Here is a 24,467-nt window from a genome sequence, read left to right as displayed (position 1 = left end):
AGTGCGTAGGGCGTTTTGCCTTGCATGTGGCCGGTCTGGGTTTGATCCCAGAGATCCCATATGGTTCCCCGAGCACCGCCAGGAGTAATTTCTGAGTGCAGAGCCAGGACTTAACCCCTGAGCATCGCCGGGTGTGACCCAAAAGAGTTAAAAAAAAAAAAAATCTGCTGGCTCCTATTTTCCAGGGCCATGAGTCATGAGTTCTGGTAACTAGTAGTTCTGGTAACTTGTTAACAGCTAATCTATAATGATACTTGTATAATGATTATTCACAAATACAGAAAAATTCAAATAATATTAGGACTACTAACAATTAATGACTAATAGCCAGAAAAAGCTGTTTTAAGGTGTGAAAATACATAAATCTGTATGCTTGAATTTAATTGTTGATGCCACTGGATAAACAATTATATGCGACTTTTCCTTTTGGAGATAAATTTCTAAAAATTAAACAAAGTATTTTTTAAAAATTCTCTATCCCAGAAATGAATATATCTTATATATAGACTAAATGCCAGCAGAACAGTCAGAAAACAAGCAGGTCTCACTTTACAGCTGACACAGCATCTCCCGTTCCTTCCTCTTTTGCTACAAAGAGCACACTCTGATGTATATTGCTACAACATGTGCAGTCATTGTGCAAATATTCTGAAAGTTTTCATCTTATTTAAAGGTATTAGCCCAGAAGTATAGTATTTTGTTCACGTTTTAAGACCACAATTTCTTGCAAAGTGTGTACCTGAGTTTTTACTGGCTAAACTTAAACTGGAATTGGAACGCATAATAAATTGGCTTTGGTACCTGCAGAGAAAACGAATTCATAAATGTTCTCAATTTGAGCTGGATGGATCCCAGAATTGACCAAATCCAGCCCCACTCATAACTGGAAGAATGTAAGGCTCACGGGTCACGGGTATGATCAGCAGACTCGGTCCCGTGGAGAGTGCTCTAACTCGGACCTTGCTCTCCAAACTCACAAGGTCCACCTGATTTTCTAAGATATACTTAGAATGCAATACTCTTTCAAATACTCTTTCCGCACGAAAACGATCTCTCTAATGACTTCTCACATGATAGTTTTAATGACCTTCACACATTTTGTACGACTTCATTATTATCAGCCTACTACAGTTTGAGAAGCATCAGTGTTCTTTGAGAGAAGGATGACGCCAGTTTGTCATACTGTAAAGTGGGCAGAAAAGATGACCTGTTACACCTCAGAGAATAGTGAGCACCAACAATGTCCCCAATCCAGAGAACAAAAATCAATGCCCACTGTATCGTGGCAGCAATGGACGTGGAGCTTGATCCGTGTGAAGCATGGGCCGCAGGGCGCAACACCTGCAGCTCATCGTGTGAATCCACAGAACAATGTGTGAAGGGAACCCTTCATGTTCATCATGGTTCCATTTCCAGGAAAGAGATTTCATGTACTACCCTTATCAAAACCGTTATTTCATTTTAAGTCTTTGATGGTTTTTTTGCACACTAACCAGTGCCTCAAACAGTAAGAACCAGTCCATAAACTGTTAACAGGATGGTACTGACTGGATGGGGGTGGAGGAGTGGTACTGCGCTTGCCCAGGTATGCTCAGGGCTTACTCCTGACTCTACTCTTAGGGGTTAATCTCAGGGGAATCTCATGGGCCTGTGTGTGGTGCCAAGGATCGAAACAGGGTTGGCCATGTGCAAGGAAAGTATCTTAACCCCTAAGTTCCTCTCTTAATTATCGACCTAGTTTCTGAAGTATTGTTTCGGGTGTTGGTCAAACTGTCGAAATAGTTTTCTTTGAAGTAGTTTGGAAGAAATTAACACAATAGCCCAAATCACCAAGAAAATACATGTATTTTATAAATATGTGCCACTACAGGCAAAAACTACGATGTTCATTTTCTCAGTGATGAAATGCATATGACCAGCTCTGAGAAGAAACCCAAATTCTTAAAAAGTCTAACTTTCCAAAACTTCCAAAAGTGGCCTAAGTGACCAATTGAGTGGCTAGCACCTATTTTGGGGGTTTTGTATTTGAATTTTGTAGAGCGACTGCAAAAGCCAAAAGTAACTCATCCTTCAGAGGAGCAAATATAATTTGAGAAAAAATAAAATCACAGCATATTTTATAGTAAAGTCTACATAATAAATGTAGACTTGACTATAAAAAATAAAAACTAGGTCAAGCTGCAAAATACTCCAAGCTGCCTGAAGCCTTAAATGTAATACTTGAAAACTGTTTCTTTTTTATTTCAGTTTGTCTCCTAGGAATCTAGCAGAATGGAGATACTTGCTGAAATGCAATCAGTCATTTCTAACCACTCAAGGTCTCTGGGAATGCTCCAAAGAACCAGGCCTACGGTCAAGGTCAAACTCTGTAAATGTTCAAAATCAAAATTATTTTCAAAGCACTAACTTCAATTTACTGCTCTTAAATTTCTCTTAAATCACTAAGTTTAAAAAGTCATCAATGATGAGCAGACAGGTGCCAGAGTCTCTTCTTACATCTGACGACAATTTTAAGCAAGGAAATTATTTCCCTAATGTTTTGGGTAATATTCTTTCAAAAAGAATCATTGAACTTCATGCCTAAATTCAGAGTTGGATTCACACGATGATGCTTCAAATTCACTATTTACTATGAAATGCAAGGACCTAGATTCTTATCAGATTTAAATATTCCAAATCTGTAGCCAAAGCACTTTAAGGAAAAATGGCATCTCACAACATAAAGAACAGTCCCCCTATAACTGTTTATTAGAATATGAATATATTCCAAATAACTAAAAAAGAAAGAAAGAAAAAAATCAAGTTACAGAGCATGCATAAAATACAAAGTAGCAGTTTACAAATAGTATCTTCATAACCAATACACTAAAATAATAAAATGGCTACAGAAGAAAACCAAAATGACTGAGCACAGCAATGCCTTCCGTGCATGCCCCGCCCACACACGTCATGAGCACCGCCACAGACAGAAGAGTAACTATGAAACATAGTCATCTATGCAAGCCCACACACACAGGTATTTTTGGGATACTCCACCATCTGAATAGCATCACTTCAGCTGACACAACTTTCAGAACACTACAGAGTAAGTGCTTAATATTATCGACAAGAAAGTAAACTAAGTATTAGTGTGTACATTTCTGAATGAGAAACTGGTTGCTCCATTGATTTCAATAAGGTAGTGGAGGAAAACTACTTCAGTTTTATACAATGCCTAAATGCATTCTATTTAAACTCAAGGAACTATTTCGTTGTACATACTGAAAGAATACATGCCTATGATACCAGGTGAGCAGAAATTAACCTTTCACTGCATTCTTCGGACACACTGAAACCAGATATTTAATTAATCCTATTCCATAATCTGCTACAAAACTCAAAAATTAGCATTGTTAAAGTAATTATCCATGCCTGCTGGTGGATATGGTAATAAAACTAGGTTGCACTTCATTTACTGGAAGGTTTTAAGTCAAAATGAACAGTTCCACAATTTGATACTAGAGCATTAAATGAGTTATTGCCCGGGCAATAAAATGCCTCATAATCTACTGCTGGGAAGTTAGATAAGTTAAGTGACTTTGGCTGCCTGATCACTGCGAGAGAGGCCCCTCAGCTGGAATTCCACCTGTCTCTCCAGCTCCCAGCCTGCCAGGCAGCAGTCGAAGACATGGCCCCATAACCAGGCGGTGACTGAAACCATAACAGTCTTTTGTGAATGAAGGTAATTCTCGTCCAGAAACATGCCCCCTCGCTAATCAACTCTGATGCTTACAGAAATTACAAAACAAAATTTACTAAGCTACCTAACCCTATTAAGGCATTTTAGAAATTGACTTCCAAAATAATGGAAAAATTGTCAAGCTCTCAAAAGTCTTATGTTTTTATAGGGCAATTCTTAGATCTGCGCTAGAGAGTGTAATCATTGTAAATTGCTCTGTGGCAAAATAATAGCTTATTTCTAAAGCCATCTTAGTTTGATTTGATCAAGACCGACAGGTCTGAGCTTCAAGTGATCAGGTACTATGGTGGGACAGACTCCCACAGTGGAAAGTAAACAATGATAAAGGAATCCAAACACTCAGTTTATTAAACTAAGGCTAGTGAAGCCACAACATTAAAAAAAAAAAAAGCTGCAGTCGTTTGGGACAAAGGATGATTTTATAAAGCTAAAATCAAGACTTAAGACATGGAAAAATTCATAAGTATGAGGAAGTAATAAACACAAAGTGACCACAAGAATTACAAATATATTTAAATCTCAGACCTGGGAAATGAACTATACACAGCCTTGCAGGGGGAGTGAGACTCTATATGTTCTGACAGCACTGAACCTTTGGCTTGTTCTCAGTGGTTGGTGGCACGTGAATGGGGACCACGTTGTTGCTTGGAGACATGTCATTCTCACGCCTGTCTGACATCTGCTTCTGGGAAACAATGCGGTATATCTCTGAGAGAGGAAAAAAAGCAATGTTCAATTGAAGAGAGTCCTCACAGTTTCACAGAACACAGAGATATAGACTTGTAGGAAAAACTATTAAACTCAGCAGAAAATAAAAAAAAATATTTTGAAGCAGTCACTTGATCAGAGTCAACAGATCATAGCAACAATTTCTCTTAAGGTAAGAGAAACAAGATGTTTCCTTTTCTGAGGGAAAGGTTCATCAGTCAATTAAATACACTGTGTTTAAAGAGATTACATACTTTGTGGACTTAAATATAAATTAAACTATGAGTACTTTATCTGTATCAACAACAAAAAAAAACCCAAAACCCACACAACTTCATACATTGACAGTATACCAAAAACAAGTGAAAGTATAATCTGCACAACTGGTCACTTTATTTTACTTAACAGTTAAATAGGAAAAAGCACAACTTTTTCATATCTTCAAATACCAGGCCTCTTGGAAAAGATGAGATTTATCATTGTTTCCTGAAGTAAATAGTAATTAAATAATTACTCAAAACAGGCAGCTTAGGATACTTATCAAAACTAACTGTACAGGCTTTTCTCCATGTCCATGCTCTCCTGGACACATTCCTTTCTGTCCTCTGCTTTTTCCACTCTGGAGAAGCCTGCGTTCTCTCTTAATCCCCTCATACATCCTCCCTAAATTTCTTTCAATAAAAATTATTTTGTCTCACTTGAAAAAAATACACAAACAAAAAACCCACCGACTATACAGCCAGAGAAATAGGTCCGGGGCTGGGGTCCTGCTGTACGGGTCCCCTGTCCCAACCCTGTCAATCCCTGGCACCACATTAAGTCACCCAGTACTGCTGAGTGTGGTGCTGGTATCACACAGGTTGTCCTGGTGGTCCCCAGGCCCCTAGGGTCAAGAAGCGCCACATCCTTGAGCACCAGCACTCAACTACTTGGCCCAGTGAGCCAAGAACAGCTGGGAGTGGCTGTGGGCTGTCTGAGCACTGGAGTGGAGGTCTCCCACCTAAAGCCCCGCTAACTGTGGCGACTCTCCCACTGTATGTTAAACTCCGGCAAGAAAAACCAAGTTACCAAATTCACTGCCGTACCTCAAGCATGTAACATAGTTGGGCGTTCGTAAATAACTAGCTGTATAATTAATGTTTTCGGATTCCTCTATAGTGTTTTTAATACATTTGGTCATAAGTTGCACTGCCTAAAAGCACTTCCTTCTATTCAGAAGAATTTATCAGTCTACGGCTCCTGCTCCAGAACAGACTGGCACACGATTCCTACTATTATGATACACTATGCAGGATAAATTCTCTGAATCCCTGTCAAAACCTTTTAAAATGCATTTATTGGGAACAGATCAATGCTACAGTGGGAAAGGCCCTTGCTTTGATGAAGCCGACCAGGGTTGATTCCCAGAATCCCATATGTTCCCCAGAGCCCGCCAGGAATAATTCCTGAGTGCAGAGCTAGGAGCAACCGCCGAGCATGCCAGGTACAAAAGTAAAAATAAACAGAAGCCCCTCACCCCCCCAACACACACACACACACACACACACACACTGCATTTATCATTAGGGAACAATAAGCTACAGCCAGGGTGGCCAGCACTCCTCCTCCAGGCTGGATGCAGCTCCAAGGAGCTCCTGCTGGACTGCTGGGGGCTACCCCCAGGCACTGCCATTGAGGCCCAAAGGCTGGAAATCAAAGAATTTACTGTGGGAGGAGACCCATCTGTAACATGAAAGTGAAATCAAGTCATCTGGTTACAAAATACGTTATGTTCAAAATATCTATGTTCTGGTCTGTACTGGCAGAAGAATTTGTCTACTTTAAAAAAAGAGAGCTATCAGAGCAGAGACACAAGGGTTGCTTCTAGGCACCACCAAAAAAAAAAAAAAAAAAACAACCAAACAAATCAAGGAAGTTGTCATGAAACACTTTCAAAAAATAGGGTAGGGCCTGAAAATAGCTTAATGAGTGAGTGTGTATATGTGGCTGTATTTATTATCCCAAGCACCACATCTGGTCACTGTGGGCACAGCCAAGTGCAAGCCCTGAGCCATACGCACTGCTGGATGTGGCCAAAAAAAAAAATAATAATAATATTAATAATAATAACAACATAGTGCAATCTAACATTAAATAAATATAGAGGCCAAATAGTCCAGGAGGGAAGGTGTTACCCTTGCACATGGCAGATCTGGGTTCAGTTCCTGGCATCCCACATGATCCTGCACGCCCACCAGCAGTAATTCATTAGTGCAGAGCCAAAAGTAACCCCTGAACATCACCAAGTGTGGTCCACAACCAAAAAAAAAAAAAAAAAGCGTATTCTAACCCAGGTTCAATCCCCAGCATGCACCACAGCCTTGACGCACTTCGTGGTGTGGTCCCAGAGGCCCCCAACATTGCTGAGTATGGCCCTGGAGGGGCCTGAACATACCAGGGTGGGCCTCGTGGTCCCCAACAACACAGCGCCAGAGCAGCACAGCACGCTTGGGCCCACTGACCACCAGTCAAGTGCCCCTAATTACTACTTGGGAGAAGGAAAAAGCAAAAACAAAAACCCGTGAATATTGGGGCCAGAGCGACAGTACAACGCATAAAGCATTTTGCCTTGGATGAGGACACCACAGGTTCAAGCCCAGCATCCCACAGACTACCCCGAGCCCCACAAGGAATGATCCCTGAATGCAGAGCCAGGAGTGAGCTCGATGCACTGCCGGGTTTGGGGCCACCCCCACATAACTGAATATAAATTTTGATTAATATGTAAGCAGAAATACATTTCAATTACTTGGCTCATTAGTCATTATCTCAAGTGGTCGGCACCTATCCTTGATTTAAAATGCAAAACCAAGTACTACTATACCATAATTAGTAAACTTGGAGAAATCTGAATGTAAACCGCACATAATACACTATAAACATCAATTTATTGAATATGATGCATTGTATTGATTATGAAGAATGCCTCATTTAGGAGATAAAATGCTCAAATGCCAAGTCTACAATAAATTTTCCAAAGATAGCTCAATAATGGCTTGGGCAGTAAAAGATATACATATATTATACATGTCTGTGGCAATATATATGTGTGTATAGAAATAACCAAACGTAAAAAATATGAACTGGTGATTCTAAATGAAGAACACACGGATGTGTTCATTTGTTTATGTCATATCTGAAATGTTTTAAAATATAAAAGTTATGGAACAAGAAAGAGAAAATGAAGTTCTACTTTATAAAAAAAATTTCTGGTTTGGGACCACCCCTAGCGGTGTTCAGAGATTTCTCCATGCAGGACTAGAGGGGCCTTACGTGGTGCCAGGGACCAAATCATGTCAGATGCATGAAAGGCAAGCACCCAACCCACTGTACTCTCTCTCTGGCCCCTGGAGTCTAATTTTTAAAAAGTTTCCAAAGTATATTACAATCAACTACAATGTATAAAAATCATTTAGACTCTAACCTGAACTTTGGGGGGAAAAAAAGACAGAAAAGTTGAGTATTACTCAACCAATACAGAGTATTGCCAATTTTTAAATAGTTTGTTATGCTAGGATTTATGTCCTAATCCTAACGTACACAGAAAAAAATGTTTATAAATGAAGATGAAATAGAAGCTGGGATGTTTCAAAACAATGGGGGAAGGAGTAGGTAGAAGAAATACTGGCTGAGAACTACATAAGATTTCATGATACTATCTCACAGCTGTTAATTTCCTATAACAGAAGAAGAAAACTGAAGCTGGAGAATACAGCAGTTAAGGGTCTTGCCTTGCACGTGGCCGATAGGAATTTGATCCCTGGCACCCCAAATGGTCCCCTGAGCACCACTGGCTATGGCCCCCATAAAAAAAAACAGCTAAAGAAAACATATTGGAATGAATTGTCTCCATATTTAGAAAATCCCTAAAGCTGATAGTTAACTGTCTATATTAACTAACACAACAGTCAATAGACCTTAAGGTTTACTTTTTTGATTGGGGAAGAGTCACTAAAACTTTATGTTTGAGGTTGATAGTGATTTAAATTGTTATTTAAATTAACAACAGCAAAGAAAGGCTTCCAACTGGAAGTTGAAAGGACTATAAAAACCTTGGATTCTTCTCGTAAGAAAAGGGAGGGAGTGTGTGAGGGTAGAAAGAGAGCTATTTGGGGACAAAGCAAGAGGACAGGGCAGGGCACTTGACTTGTAGGCCGCCAACCCTGGCCCCATCCCCAGCACCCCATATGGTTCCCTGCACACTTCCAGGAGTAACCCCTGAGTATCGTTGAGTGTAAGCCTCCCTCAATACCACCACCAGCAAAAAAAAAAAAAAAAAAAAAAAAAAAAAACCCTGCCAAAACAAAAAGCCAACAACAGGGGCTGGAGCAGGTACAGAAGGTAGAACTCCTGCCTTGCTTGTGGCCAACCTGGGTTTGTTTCCCGGCATTCCATACGGTCCCCTGAGCACTGCCAGAAGTAATTTCTGAGTGCAGAATCAGGAGTAACCCCTGAGCATCACTGGGTGTGATCCAGAAAGCCAAAAATGAAGACAACAACAAAAAGCCAACAACAAAAAAACTACATCATCCATTCTTTAGATTATGTTTTCACTCTAACTCCAAACTAAAGGATTCTTTCTTCGGTGCAGATGATTCTAAGTATGAGGCCTTAACTTTCCAAACTGCACTGCAGATTAAAGTTAAGAGAACCAAAATAAGGGCTGGATCAAGAGTACAATAGGTAGGGTGTTTGCCTCGCACACAATCGACCCTGGTTTGATCCTTGGCATCCCATACCACTATCGGGAGTGATTCCCGAGTGCAGGGCCAAGAGCACCACTGGATGTGATTCCAAAACAAAAAAGAGAGACAGAGAACCAAACTTATTAAAAATTATTTTGTAGGTTTTTACATGAAAAGTAAATACTGGAAGAGAGAAAAGCAGAATTCTGAGAGAAAAGAGAAAGGTAAATTATTAAAGACTTTTCATTACAAAGCAAGAAATTTCAGCAGTATTGTGTATGCCTGCAAGCAGTGCATACTTTTTTTTTTTGCAGAAATAGATTTCTGCTACATTTGCTCTAATCATGAAAGAGATGACCACTAATGAAAATGCCAACAAGGCAGCAAAGTAAAAGTGCTGGTTGGAAAATTAGAAAAATTTTCTTTTAGGCACCATCAAGGTCAACCAAAATGTCATGTCTCCTCCCCGCCTTAACGTAGCCAGCCCCGGGAGCTGAAAACCTCCAGAACTCAACCAACCCCACACTCACGGCTGCTCTCCACAGGCTCATGCGAGCCTCACACACAAGTGAATCTATGACCGGGCTGTGCGGTCATCTTTCAGACTTTACACCACAACAAGAGTATCACACCACATTTGACTGGGTTTAAAGTAGACGGCAACTAATCTTAGGGAGAAATATATTTATAGAAAAAATAAGCGCATAGGCTCGACTTTTAACATGTTACTAATTTCTTACAGAAGGGTTTAATGGCTCCTGGGTGAAACAGAACAATCTCCACACACTTTCCTCTAAGAAACCTTTTTTGGATCATTTTTAGCGGATTATTCAAAACAATACAAAACAAATTATTTTGGTTCTGCTTTGGAGGCAGGGTTTGAGATTCAGGATGGAAATATCCAAAACATGGTGGTGGGATTGGTGCTTGAATATTAAAAGCAATCATTGTGAACAACTTTATAAAAATAAAATTAAAAAAAAAAGTAATGTCTCTAGTGGTTGGGTATGTGGTATAAAAAACCAATCTTTGGGAGGAAAAAAAGGAAGGGGGGTACCTATGAGGCAGTATCAGATTAGTGAGCTCTTTACACAGATGAGGGGACAAGATGGAAACTTGCTAAGCCAGACTAAATACTCTCTTCTTTCAAGAGCATGTTCTCCTTTAGAACCAAATGAGTATGATACTCCTATTCAAATTCCTGTTCGTTCACTTTTCAGCATGTCCAAATCAGAGCAAACAAGAAAGATACAACTGAATGCAATGTCTGATGTGATCCCAGACTTTAAGTAAAAAATTGGTAACTGGAACAACTAACAAAGTTTATTATTATTTATTATTGGTGTGGGACTGAACATCGATGATACTCTAGTGTCAGGCTTAAGTAAACTCAGATTTAGTGGCACACTACCAGGTGGTGATCCAGTTATGAAAAGAAAACACAGGCTTCAAAGTTTTAGGCATATAAGACACTGTATCAGTCGCTGTGCAGGAAGGTCACCCAAAAATGACAGATCTAGAGAGGAAAAAGGTATTCAGCAAATTCAGAACGACATCTGAATCTGAGCAAAGGGTGCCGGCAAATTCCTTGTACAATTATTATTACAAACTTCAACTGTGACACTGCCAAAATTCCAAAGTTAAAAAACAAAACAAAACATGGAAATTAGGGATTTAAGAACATCCCTTCATAAACTTGCGAAAAGAGTTGTTAAGTACATGCTCACCCTTGACCATGTGTCTCACTTGCTTGTGTCTATTTCTTTGTTTCCTCTCTGGAGAAACCTGTGTTCTATGTGTGTATGTGATTAGATTTTTTTCTTAACTGGATCATTATGAATTCTATAAGTGCAGGTGAATTTGGAAATGCATACACCTGGAGATCTATCAAGCATACCTCTTAAAAACTACCACCAGCAAAATGATATTACAAAGATAAACATCATCTTTGTAATAGACAAAAAAATCTTTGTAATGGACAAAAAAGTCATCTTTGTAATAGACAAAAAAATCCTGGAACAGAGCAACACGCTGCAGAGATGTCTCTGGACCCCCAAAACAACATCTAGTTAAAAATTTAACTCCAGTACCCTATTTAAAATTTTAGGAATTCTGGAGCACATGGCTGCTTTCGCGGCTGTGTGACACCTCATATTTTATGCCACTGATACACCATGAGTAGCACACTACATTTGATGGGGTGTAAGGTAGAAGGCAACCAATCCTGACAAAATATATATATGTATACACATATTATGTATTAGCACACAAGGCTCAACCTGTAATAACATGTTAGTGATCTCTTATACAGGGGCGTAATAGCTCCAAGTTAAGATACAATTTTCATATGCTTTCCTCTAAAGAAACCTTTCTGATCATTTTTAGTGGGTTATTCATAACAAGCAATACAAAATCAAAATAAATTATTTAGCATCTGCCTTTGGGGCAGGTTTAAGTGGTGATGGGCAATTTTGAAATAATGGTGGTGGAAAGGTGTAATGGAGATGGAAGATGGGATTGGTGTTGAAATACTGAATGTAATAAATTACTATGAACAACTTTATAAAAATAAAATTTAAAAAATGTATAGCAACCTTTAAAAAAAATTCACAGAAATCAGAAATGACACGGCTCTGTTCTGAAATAGTTAAACAGAATCAACTTTCAAGTAATAATGCAGCAATTTTTCGGCACATAACTGGGCATACTTAATCAAGACCTTGGGCCAGAGTGATGGTACAGCTGGTAGGGCAATTGCCTTGCATGCTCCCAACTTGGGTTCGATCCCCAGCACCAGATAGTCAGCTGAGGAGCCCCATCAGAAGTGACGCCTGAGTGCAGAGCCAAAAGTGAGCCCTGAGCATTGCCAGATGTGTCCCCTCCCAATAAAAAAAATTCCAAAACTGTTCTTTTCCTCAGTAACATCAAAATACAACCAACTGCTCCCCTAATACTCTTAGCATTTATGGTAGAATTAACCCTCATGAGATCAGTCCTCCTTCCTGTTTGAACACTCCCAACTGAAACAGGGAGTAAAATTCCAGAACAAACATCCTAACACTTGCAAAACAGCACAGATGTCTGCTGCCATCGGTGGTGACCTCTGGTCCCACGACCAGTTGAGATTTATTCAGGAAGATGAGGAAGTGAATATGGAGGAAAAAGTGAGAGTGAATGAATCCGACATCTCATCTGCTAATAAGCAGTATCAGTTAAGCAGTAATACAAAGTTCAACCTAAAGTGAATTTTACGGAAGCTAACCAGATGATCTTCTAGGCCAGTACAGCACTACTAAGTTAGTACCAGTCAGTGCTTACTGCTGAGGACATGTTTTCGTGGATGGGGTTCAGTCACACAAAATGACTCATGTAATCAGTTAACTGCCCATGAAACAAGATCTGGTTTCCCCTCTGCTACATCAAAACAAATGGCGTAGGGGCTTGGGGATGTGTGCCCATCAGAAGCCCAGCTAACCCCATGGGATAGCGCACACCCTACCCGTGTGGAGTCCTGGAGGCGCCACAGTGCTGCCTAGGTCTCCTTGGTGGCTGCAGAACCACTGGGCCCACACACTGCCTCAGAACCTCCCAGATGGCTAAGTACTGTCAGGAGAGACCCTCAGGGTACCTAAAACCCTAGGGGAGGCAGCCCCCCAAAACAAAACCAGCTTTTCCAAAATAAATGAGCCAGAAATTGAGACCATAATGAGCCAAAATCACAAGGGAGAGTTTGACAGATTAAAATATGTACATTCAAGCAAAAAGGATTGACTCAAGTTTTCAAATGAGATTTTCAAAGGTCTTGCTTGAGATACTGCTAAAAGCCCTTCAACACATAATACGTAATTTTTCCCTCTGGGCTGTCCAGAGCAGGGCTGAGGATCAGATCCCTGAACCACACCTGGAAATGCTATGGGGTTACACCCTGGGGGCAAGCTGCCTGGGTGTCACTCCCAGCCAGGCAGTGTCAGAAATCAAATCTAAGGTCCCTCTCCATGAGCTTCTGCCTGCTCAATTATTACCCCAGAACTTCTAACTCACTTTCCCCCCTCCCTTTTCTTTTTCTTTTCCCTTGTTTTCTGGGCTACACCTGATGGTGCTCAGGACTTATTCCTGGCTCTGCAATCAAGGATTATTCCTGGCCGGGCTTGGGAGAATGTATGGGGTTGCTGATATCAAACCCGGCTGAGGGAACAAACCGCTACAGTTCAGCAAGCTTGCCTTGCTTGTTGCTGACAGGGTTTGACCCTAGGCATCTAATAATGCCAGCAGTAATTCCTGAATGCTCAGGGAAAGCCCTGAGCACTGCTGGGTGTGGCAAATAAACCCAGGTTAGCCATAAGCAAGGCAAGTGACTTAGCTGCTGTATGCTCTAGCCCCTCACTCGCTTTTTAAAAAAGCTATGTGTGTGGGCCACAGAGATAATATAGTGGGTAGAGCATTGCCTGGCACACAACTGACCCAGGTTAGTCTAGCACCCCATACGGTCCCTGAGCTCACCAAGAGTGATGCCTGAGCACATAGCCAGGAGTCAGCCCTGAGAATAACTGGTGTGGCCCCAAACAAACAAACAAGTTATACTAGTAATGTAAGAACCAGGAGGTACAGTAACTTTAGTTACAAGTAGGGAGCACAGTAATAAATAAAAAGTAAAAATATAGTGTCATAGAGATTTGTTTCATGTAGGGCTACTCCTAGCACTGCTCAGGGGACGCTGGAGCTGTCTCCAGCCCCTTACGGTGCTGAAATTTCAGAGGAAAAAAACAAGCCAGGTTAAATCATATTATAGCTGACAACATATCACAACTGTAGATAAAACCCCCCTCAAGTCCGAGTGCCTGAGAACAGATGACTGGTCAAAGAAACTGCTAAATCTACACAATGGAATACTATGCAGCTGTTAGAAAAGATCAAGTTATGAAATTTGCATATAGGTGAATCAACATGGAAAGTATCATATTAAGTGAAATGAGTCAGAAAGAGGGGGACAGACATAGAAGGACTGCACTCGTTTGTGGAATATGAAGTAACAGAATAGGAGTCTAACACCCAAGAACAGTAGAGATAAGCATCAAGAGGATTGTTTCATGGCTTGGAAGCCGGCCTCACACGCTGAGGGAAAAGGCAGCATAGACAGAGAAGAGAAGGCCAAGTAAAGGGTGCTAGGAGGGCCTACTCGGATTGGGAGATGCAGGCTGAAAGTAGACTACAGACCAAACAAGATGGCCACTTAATACCTCTACTAGAAACCACAACACCCAAAAGGAGAGACAGAACAAAAGGGAATGCCCTGTCACAGAGGAGGGGTGGGGTGAAGGGGAGAGGGTGGGGTGGTAGGAAGGATACTGGGATCCTTGGTGGTGGAAAATGGGCACTGGTGGAGGGATGGGTACTCGATCACTGTGTGACTGAAATGCAAGAATGAAAGTTTGTAAGTCTGTAACTGAAACCTCACGGTGATTCACTAATAAAAAATTTTTTAAAAAAATTTTTTTCAAAATCTATATATCTTGCAAGGTATCTGAGATATCTGTAGCTGCCAAAACAGAATAAAAAGGAAACTGCCTGCCAGAGAGGCAGGGGATGGGGTGGAGTGGGGGTAGTGGGAATGATATTAGAAAAATTGGTGGTGGGAAAGCTACACTGGAGGAGGGATGGTGTTCGATAGTTGTATGACTGAAACTCAATCATGAAAGCTTTTGTAACTGTATGTCCTGTTGAGTCAATAAAAAGAAAATTTAAATTTTTAAAAAATAAAATACCAGAGATACTGCTAAAAGCCCTTCAACACATAATATGTAATTTTTCCCTCTGGATATGTAATTTTTCCTCAGTAACATCAAAATACAACTGTCCTCCCGCTGTTCATCCTAATCATATCTAACATTTATAAAGAACTTTAGGGTTGAACTGGAGCGATAGCAGAGGGGGTAGTTATGCTTGCCTTCCAACTGGCTGACCCGGGTTCAATCTCCAGCACCACATACGGTCTCTGAGCAATGTCAGAAGTAAACCCTAAGCATCGCCAGGCCCAAAACAAAATTAAAAAAATAAATAAATAAGGCTTAGGGTCAGGGTGATAGCTGGAGTCCTGTGTCACATCCCCTGCACCACAAGGTCCCTCTGGGGGGCCCCCAAGCACCAAGCCAGGAGTAATCCCTGGGCACTGCTGGGTGTGGCCTAAGAACAAAAGGAAAAAGAAATTAAGGCCTTCAGGGGTTGGGGGATAGCTCCAAGTATGCCAGCACCTAGACCCATCACAGCTCTCCAAGATACAGGAGTAGCGGCTGAGTATCACTAGATGTGGCCCCAAAACACACAAAGAAGAACGCTCCAGAAGGTCACTAGCCTCAGAGCACAGATCTAACAGAAAATGGAGGGATGGGGACTAAAACCCAGACTTTCAAATACAAATCTTGTCACGGGGCGGCAATTCTGGCAGGAAACCAGAGTGACAGCACAGCTCGGAGGGTTTTTGCCTTGCACACGGCCAACCCAGGTTAGAGCCCCAGCATCCCATATGGTCCCGCAAGCACCGCCAGGAGTGATTCCTGAGTCAGGAGTCAGCCCTGAACATCGCCAGGTGTGACAAAAAATCGTGTTAGATTACAATTGAAAGCTCATTTGACCATTTGCTTCACATGGACTTTGGGGGTGAGGAAGGAGCCGTGATCCCCTACATTGGGGCCTCACAGATCTGGGGGCATTCAAGGGACCAATGTAGTTACTCCTGAACTCTTCACCCAGAGACTTTTTGGAACACCACAAGAGGCCACGCTGTGTGTGAAAACTCTCCTAGAGCAGTTTTCCAAAAGTGTTTGCCCTTCGGCCCCCTTTCAGCAGCTACTCAGGAATCTGCTTTCTCCATGGGGCCAAGAAACAGGAAATAACACCCCTGCCTCACTCCACCCCCACACAAGAGAGGCCACCTGAGGCTCCAAAGGTCACAAATTTAAAAAGGTACTTCAACACCACCACTCACCAGGCTGGCTATTCTGATAAAGGCAAAAGCCTCCTTCAGTCCGATGCTGACCCGGCCTGCAGAGCCACATTCCAGAGCAGCAAACCTGCTCCTACTTAGGTTTCCTACAAGCAATCCATGGCTGATTTTCTCCATAGGTCACCTTCACTGATAATCAGGCATGAATTATGCTTTTTTTGGTGTAAATTTTTAGGGGAAGGTGAAGCAAAGCAGTTTTAATTGAAACTTTGAGGAAGAAGAATGTGCTCAAGAGCACTGTAGCACTGTCCTCCTGTTGTTCATCGACTTGCTTGAGTGGGCCCAGTAACGTCTCCACTGTGAGACTTGCTGCTACTGTGTTTGGCATATCGAATACGTCACGGGTAGCTTGCCAGGCTTTGCCATGCAGGCGAGACACTCCCAGTAGCTTGCCCGGCTCTCCGAGAGGGGCAGAGGAATTGAACCAGGGTTGGCTGAGCCAGCCGTGTGCAAGGCAAACGCCCTACCGCTGTGCGATCAAGAGAGTACAGAGGAAATAAGCAGACAAAGAAACAGACCAGCTAGAAGATGGGTGTTCAAGGGGGAATACAGCTGAAGAGCAAGCCTGTTTTTAAGAATGCAGCTCTCCCTAACACAGGACTAATTGGTCTTTTCTTTTGTGCTCAGAGGCTTCTCTCCAGCTGAGCTTAGGGGGTCGGTTCCCCAGGGTGCCCAGAGGACCATGTGGTAACAGGGATCGAAACCAGGCCTCCCAATCATGCTCAACCTGCTCTCTTTCTAGTCACAAAAAAACTTTTCCTTACTGAACTGCAAAGGAGCATTAATATCATTCCATAGCCAGGAGAACCAAGAGAATAGTTATCTTATGAAGGTACACTTGAATATTATTTCATGCTTATGGCAAAGCATAAAATTAAAAAAATTACTGAGGGCTGAGGGTGCCCCACTTGATGATGTTGAGGGCTCACGCCTGGTGGTGCTCATAGGACCCTATGGGGTGCTGGGGATGGAACCAGGGTGGGCCTTAACTCCTTGCTATGTCTCTAGCCCCAACAAATTATTTTCAGAGTATATCTTCCACCATACAGCAAATGAATTAGAATAATAAAAGCTCAACAAGACTGCAATCAATTTAATAAAATACTAACAAATCACAAATGATCATCATCAGTCTCAGCGTGATGCACTATGTACTCTCCTGATTAATTTGGTTAAATCTCCCCTAAAACTTCCAATTCCCACTAGTAGAATCAGGAAATATGTCTTACCTGTAAGAATTGTCTGAAAAGCAGCTTCTACATTTGTAGAGTCTAGAGCAGACGTCTCAATAAATGACAAACCATTCTTTTCTGTGAAGATATACAAAATCTTCCGTCATGTCAAATGTCAATACAGGAATGACATTCAAACAAACCTTCAAAAGGAAAGCAGATTTTTCTAAGCCCTCTCAATTCCCACCCCCTTGGGGCCAGAGCCATAGCACAGTGGGTAGGGCATTTGCCTTGCATGCGGTCGACCCGGGTTTGATCCCTACCATTCCATATAGTCCCCAGAGCATTGCTAGGTTTGACTCAAAAAGACCGGGGGGGGGGGGGGGGGGGGGAAGAGAAGAAAAACAAAGGGAAAAAACAATTCTCAACCCCTTTTGGGGTGGGGCTTCTGCTGGCTCGGTGCTTTGAGGGCCCCTTGTTGCAAGCTCACTGTTCAAAATGTAGAGAAAATTCCCAAATGCCCATCTAGTTCCATTCCCTGGAGCTTCTTGCCTGGGAAAACCAAAAAACTATTCTAGGACATTTCACTGGCAGTGTCCTTGCTAGTGAAGGTCACTGAGAATGCACACCATGGCCTTGGGGTCAGCTACCCTACTCAGAAGGGGCAGGAGACAGGAAGATGCTCGGAGAAGGCACAATCTCATAGAGTCTAAGGTGACTGCACTCCTGAGCCTCTACTTTTCAGCCCTACAGAGTAGCCTCCTAAGACATAAGACGCACAGGAGACAGAATATAAAATAAATGGATAGGTTTTCATCTACTCTCTTTTCAAAGGGAAAGAAAAATAAGGAATGGTATTCAATTCTTAGCAGTTCACATTCAATACTAGCAGTTTTGTGTCTCCAAGTGAAAAGAGCCAGGGGCAGCGGGGATTTTCAAAGCCATACCTGCTGCATATTCAGGCTCACCTTATGACTGATCACCTTCATTAAGAGGGCATCATAGGGGCTGGCAGACAGCATAGAGGCACATGCCTTGCTTGCATGCACAAGGACCCAAGTTCAATCCCCGGCATCACAGGACCCCAAACACCACCAGACGTAGCCCTGGAAATCCCTGACCACGGCCAGGTGTGGCACTGCAGGCCCTGAGCACTGCCACATTACCAGGCCCTCGCACTGAACCACCCAGGCCAGTTGGTCAAGTGTGACTGGGAGTGGTAACCCCAGGCAGCCTGATTACTATGAATATGTAAGGGTGTAAGTATGGAACAAGAGGACGCCACAGCAAACACGGACACCACAGGGTTCCCATCACTCACCTGCAAAGGCTCTCGCTTCATCTGTGGGAACTGCCCTGAGATGACGCAGGTCACTCTTGTTGCCCACGAGCATGATGACGATGTTGCTGTCGGCATGATCTCTCAATTCTTTCAGCCATCGCTCTACGTTTTCGTATGTGAGATGTTTAGCAATGTCATAAACCAGTAAGGCACCTACAGCTCCACGATAGTATCTGAAAACAGAAACATAGAGCGATTAGCAATCAACCACAAGAAGGAAGCAGACAGCAGAAACAACTAACAGGATAGTTTTATAAATGTCAAAATCCTAATATGGGAACTAACAGAAGGGCTGGAAAAAGCCCCACTCCCCGCAGCAAAGCCCGGTGAACCTATATGATGGCAGCGTGCATCCCAGCGCAGAAAGCCCCAGCACTTACGCTGAAGTTATAGCTCTGTATCGCTCTTGCCCTGCTGTGTCCCAGATCTGTGCCTTTATTGTTTTCCCATCAACCTGGATGCTTCTTGTTGCGAACTCGACTCCAATGGTGCTCTTGCTTTCAAGATTAAATTCATTTCGAGTGAATCGAGAAAGGAGATTACTCTTCCCAACACCAGAGTCTCCAATAAGGACAACTAGAGAGGCAAAAAATTAACGTCAGGTAAATGAGCTGAACACATTCAGATTACCACTGAGGCTTTAAAACGAGACAGGACGCCTAATTTCTTCAAAGCGGAAGCTGAGACAGGGGGGTGGAGAGGTAGGCAGCCCACATTCTTCACCTATTACAAATCAATAAAACCAGTTTATAGTCTAACCTATTTCTACCTGCATAACTTTCACACATCGTCGGCTTGGCATAAATAATCTACTTTGAACATTCAACCTGTGAGTGTGATGAGACAGAGGTCGAATCTGGGTTCTCAAACACACATGACACCTGCTCTGCCACTGAGCTATATCCCTAGTCTGTCCAACACAACATGCAATTCTGGAATTTTTTTTAAACCAATGATAAAACACTCTAAATTTTAAAAAACAATAGCAAAACATGCAATTAAATGCTTGAAAGAATTTCTACCTGGATTTAAAGAACAAAACGAGCTCACAGGTTTGCAAAATCTGAGCTAGACAGGGGCCGAAGCACTTGTGTTACACACGGTCAACCCGGGTTTGATCCCTGGTGCCACAAATGGTCCCTAGAGCACCCAAGGAGTGATCCCTGAGAGCAGAGCCCAGAGTAGCCAAAGCATTGCAAGGTGTGCCCCCCCCCAAAAAAAAAATAATATTCCTATTGTTGGATTAAAGCTTCATGTTCCTCCTAGCTAACTGTTCCTTCATTTAGACACCAGGACAAGAGAAGCAAACAGCAGGAACACCAAGGCGTGGTGACGGAGCGGAGGGAGTCAGTGGGCAGGAGAGCCCATTCTGCACTCCTCCCCTGTCATGAGAGTGGACACAAGCTGGCCTCTGGACAGCCTGGGAGAGAACATTATCAAATGCATATCTCTCTGGCTTCCCCTACCAGCTGATTCAGCAGGAAATTACCCAGACAGCAGCAATTTCATGCAGCAGTAGTCCTTTCTAACTATAAAGTCAATTAGAGGTACTGAAGGTTTTAGGGCAAATACAGCTATTGCAGAGATGATTGACTTTAGATACCAGAGATGTTCTGGACAGAAAAGTAATAAAACAAAACCAAAAACACATCATACTTCTGACTTGATAGGAAAGTGACTATTTTGTCCCCCAGGTCCACAGCCAGGAGGGGTCAAATCACACTTCCTGTCAGAGTTACCATTCATTCACTAGGGACTTGAATGTTCTGCTCAAGAAACCTCCCAACACCAAAGCCCCAAGGCATCTAGAGTGACAGAAAACAAATAAACTGGGGCCTAAGAGTTAACACAGGGGGAGGGTGCTGGCCTTGCATGTAGCCAGTCACTTGGTGCTGGGAGCCTCCAAGAGTGATTCCTGAGGGCAGAGCCCAGGAGCAAGACAGTAAGCATCGCTGGGTGTGGCCCAAAACCAAACAAACAAATAAAAGATATCAAGAAGAAGAAAACAGACTTACGGCTCCTTCCCACAAAAATTCTAGTTTTGGGTTCTTTCCTTCTGACCTCCAGTTTAATGACCACATTATCTCCCCCATCCTCAAATGTTTGTGAGGTCATAAAGATAATAGAGGGCATTTTCTCCCCCTCTCTGGAACACCTATTTATTTGAACATTAAAATACATCCTTATCTGGAAGTAATTCAAGATTCATGAATCAATTCAACATGAAGAGGTTGCCAGGTTCTACCCATTCAGCATGGAAAAGATTGCCAGAATGCAGATGAGCAACCTGTTAAAAGGATTCTTTCTCTCTTTTTTTTAATTTTTAAAAAGGATTAGTTCTTAAAGGACTTTAGAAGACACTGGTTCTGTAAGCATAGTGATGCTGAGGAGATGCCAAGAAATGACAGTAAGAAAAGCTATTTCTCTGGTTATCAAGAAGCCAAATCAAGAAAGGGTTACATTTAGGCTCAGTAAAACAAAACCTAGAAACAACATAAGGGAAGTTACTATACTTTTTCTTTTTTGAGCTAGAAGTTCTTTGAAGGAAAGAAACTTAGTATATCAAGTTTTACTTATACTTTCCTATATAAAAAACAAAAGTTCACAGACACAAAAGTTAAATTTATTTTTTGCTTTTTGGGTGACATCCAGCAATGCTTGGGGGTTAGTCTTGGCTCTGCACTCAGGAATTATTTCTGGAGGTGCTCAGAAGACGATGTGAGATGCTGGGAATCAAACCAGGGTCAGCCGCATGCAAGGCAAATGCCCTACCCAGTGTACTATCGCTCACTCCAGCCCCACAAACTTAAATTTCTAATCAAAACTGTTTCTCTAATTAGAAAAAGACTATTACATCTATAATATAGAAAGCAGACTTTCCATAACTAGTTACGTTTTTTCATAACTAGTACCTTCAGCTAAAAGTACTTCTACTTTAAATGCTGTAAACTATATAGTCATTTAAATACGTGCATATATAAACAAATTAAGTAACATCATAAATGATCGTATTTTTAAAATAATCTTTACCACTGGATTTTCAGTATCATCTCTAATACCTATAATATATATCAAAAATTGAGCTGCCAAATGCCACAAAAGGGGAATGTATTACCCCATTATTTACTAAAATAATCACTCTTCAATTACAGTTTTATATACTCTCCTGCAAGCTAATTTACTCGTACAAAACTTAATCCAACAAATCAATCAGGGAGTTGGAGAGGCAGTACAAGCAGGCAGGGGGCTTGCCTTGAAAGTGGCAGACTGGGTTTGGATCAGGGCACCCCATATGGTCCCCAAAGACCAGCAGGGAGTGATCCCTGAGCACAGAGCCAAGAGTAAGCCCTAAGCAGAGTCAGGTGAGGCCCACAAAACAAAACCAAAAAAAAAAAAAAATCAATCAGTCCTGTAAATTATGTGAAGAAAAGACAACTTTCGGAACATTTCGTAAACAGAAGTTTACGCTATTTCTATTATTTCAATGCTACCCATAGCTTAACCTCACCAAAAATTCCTGAAAAAAAAAAATTACTTAATAAGGCTGAAGTCTGGACAAGTTTTTCCAGATTCAGCACAACACATTAGTTGCTCAACCAGAAGTTGTGAAAGAAAAGTTAGCAAGATGTGAGCCAGCACAGTTCCAAGGAGTGCCTCCACTGACAATCAGCTGATGGTTAATTACTACCAATCTTGAATGAGACTGAGAAAATGCTGTCAGCAATCCAGATATTTCCAGAAAATGTGCCAGATTGGACTGTCTACCACAGTGTGTGTAAACAGGAACATGACTGATACTTCACGTATGTATTTACCCCCACACTGTACATGAATACTTAAGAGGATTAAAATTTCCTGAATTAAAAAGTCAAGTTTAAAAATAAAATTCCCCCCTCCCCAAGTCTCCCATTTGGGCTTCACTAAAGATTAATAGTCCACGAACAAATCCGTACTTCATCATAATTGTTCTGCTCTCTGCTGACTATATTCCCATTCGGACCACTCCATGCTATAGGAGTCAAAATATGTATCCATGGAACAGGAGCAATAGCACAGTGGTGAGGGCCTGGCATGTAGCACCTGGGGTTCGATCCCTGGCTTCCCTATGGAGCCCCAAGAGCCGGAGTGAAACCCGAGCAAAAAGTCAGGGGTAAGTGCTGAGCACCGCCAGGTGTAGCCCAAACCCACAAAAAAAAAAAAAAAAAAAAAGCCCAACACCACCTTCACTTTCCCAGTCTGCGGGTCCCTAAGCCTTCTTCCGGGAGAGCTGGCAGTCAGAGTGTGCTGGACGAGGCGGCTTTAAAAAAATGAAATTGTTACTGCTGTTCTGCTTTAAAAATGCATGCGTATAAATTAAGGAATTAGCTTAAAGAATCGGCACTGAAGGAAGAGGAGAAACCGTGACTCACATCCTGTAACAGCTTTTACAGAGGGGAGCGCCTGGGCAGAACCTGCCGGCCACCCTCCCCCGAACACCCCGTCCCGGCCGCGGAGACCAGCCCGGTCCAGGGTCCCCACGACCGCACGACTAGTGGACGCGCCCCTAGTTAGGAACCCGAGGCCCGAGAAAACGGGCACGCCGCACGACGGCTGTCCTCGCGGGATGGACCGTCCGCTGGGCCCTGGGCAAGCAAAGCCCGGGTCCGCAGTCGGGGTGGGCGCCCCCGGCCTGTCTTACAGGTGGGACCGACCCTCCCCGAAGGAGCAGGGTTAACCCGGCCAAGGTCAAGGCAGACGAAGCCCCGGATACCGGCGGCCTGGGTCAGTGCCGGGGGGTGGCGGGGTGGCCCCGGGGAGTCCAGCCGGGGGACACGGCCTCCCACTGCCCAGCTGCCACCCGTCCGCCGGACTTCCTTCCCGGGCAGGGCTGGGGCTGCAGCCGGGGCTGGGGGCGGGGGGGGGGGCGCCCAGAGTCCCCGAACTGGCCGGCAGAAACGGCCGCACCTGTCCTCCCCCCCGCCCCCCGGCTCCCACCGAAGTGACCCCGCCCGCCCCGGGGCCGACGCCCCGAACTTGCACAACCCGCCGGACCGATGCTGCTCGGCGCACCTGCGCCCGCCGCGCGTCCCCGGAGCCGGGCCACGCCTCCCGGCGGGCGGTGGGGTGGGCGCGAGGTCCGGCGCCGGCTGCGGGGTGCGGGGTCCCGGCCCGGGGCGCCGCCGCGAGCCCCCTCGGCAAACCCCGCCCTCGGCTGGCCGGCCGGGCTCCAGGAAGCCGAGGCAGCGCCCGCGACCTTTCCTGCCGAGCGCGCGCCGCCGCCCATCCGCAGCCGGGCCGGCCCGGACCGCCGGGGCCCGGGCAGCGGGCCGGGCCGAGCGCGGGGTCAGGCAGGGCAGGGCAGGGCCGGGCCGGGTCGAGTCGGACCGGGCCGGGCCGGCCGGCAGCACCGACCGCCCGGGAAGGCCGGGCCGCCGCGCCGCGCCGCACCGCACAGGCGGCCTCCGCGGGGGTTCCCGGGCGCGGGCCCCGGCCGCCTCACCTTTGAAGAGGTAGTCGTACTCGTCGTCGCGGGTGCCCATCGCGGCCGGGGAGCCCAGGGGCGGCAGCAGCAGCGGAGCCGGCAGGTCCGGGGGCCGTCGCTGCAGGGGTGCCGAGCGCCGAGCGTCAGCGGCCGGACCGGGAGAAGAACCCCGCCCTGCCCTGCGTCACTTCCGGCGGCCGGGAAGCACTTCCGGCGCTCGCCCCGCCCCGCAGCCTCGGCGCTGGGGCCCCTCCTATCGCCTTCTCCATCTATCTTTCTCTCTCCCCCCACCACCCCCTCCCCAGAGCGGGGGTCTCCTCT

At 44.0% G+C, this 24,467-nt stretch overlaps 1 protein-coding gene across 1 annotated transcript; it reads right to left on the bottom strand.

Moving 5' to 3' along the window:
• Positions 1–2,725: 2,725 nt before the first annotated feature.
• Positions 2,726–24,334, bottom strand: RAB11A (RAB11A, member RAS oncogene family). Its single transcript, XM_056126738.1, has 5 exons — positions 24,165–24,334; positions 19,066–19,261; positions 18,665–18,858; positions 17,401–17,481; positions 2,726–4,447 (listed from the first exon to the last, which is right to left on the bottom strand). Exons 1-5 carry the CDS (start codon positions 24,202–24,204, stop codon positions 4,308–4,310), a joined length of 651 nt encoding a protein of 216 aa, XP_055982713.1. The 5' UTR covers positions 24,205–24,334; the 3' UTR covers positions 2,726–4,307.
• Positions 24,335–24,467: the final 133 nt, after the last annotated feature.

This window comes from Sorex fumeus, unplaced genomic scaffold, assembly GCF_029834395.1.
Source record: "Sorex fumeus unplaced genomic scaffold, SorFum_2.1 ptg000063l, whole genome shotgun sequence".
NCBI classification, from domain to species: Eukaryota; Metazoa; Chordata; class Mammalia; order Eulipotyphla; family Soricidae; genus Sorex; species Sorex fumeus.
Note: the sequence above shows the minus strand (reverse complement) of the source record. Positions and strands in the feature narration are given on the sequence as shown.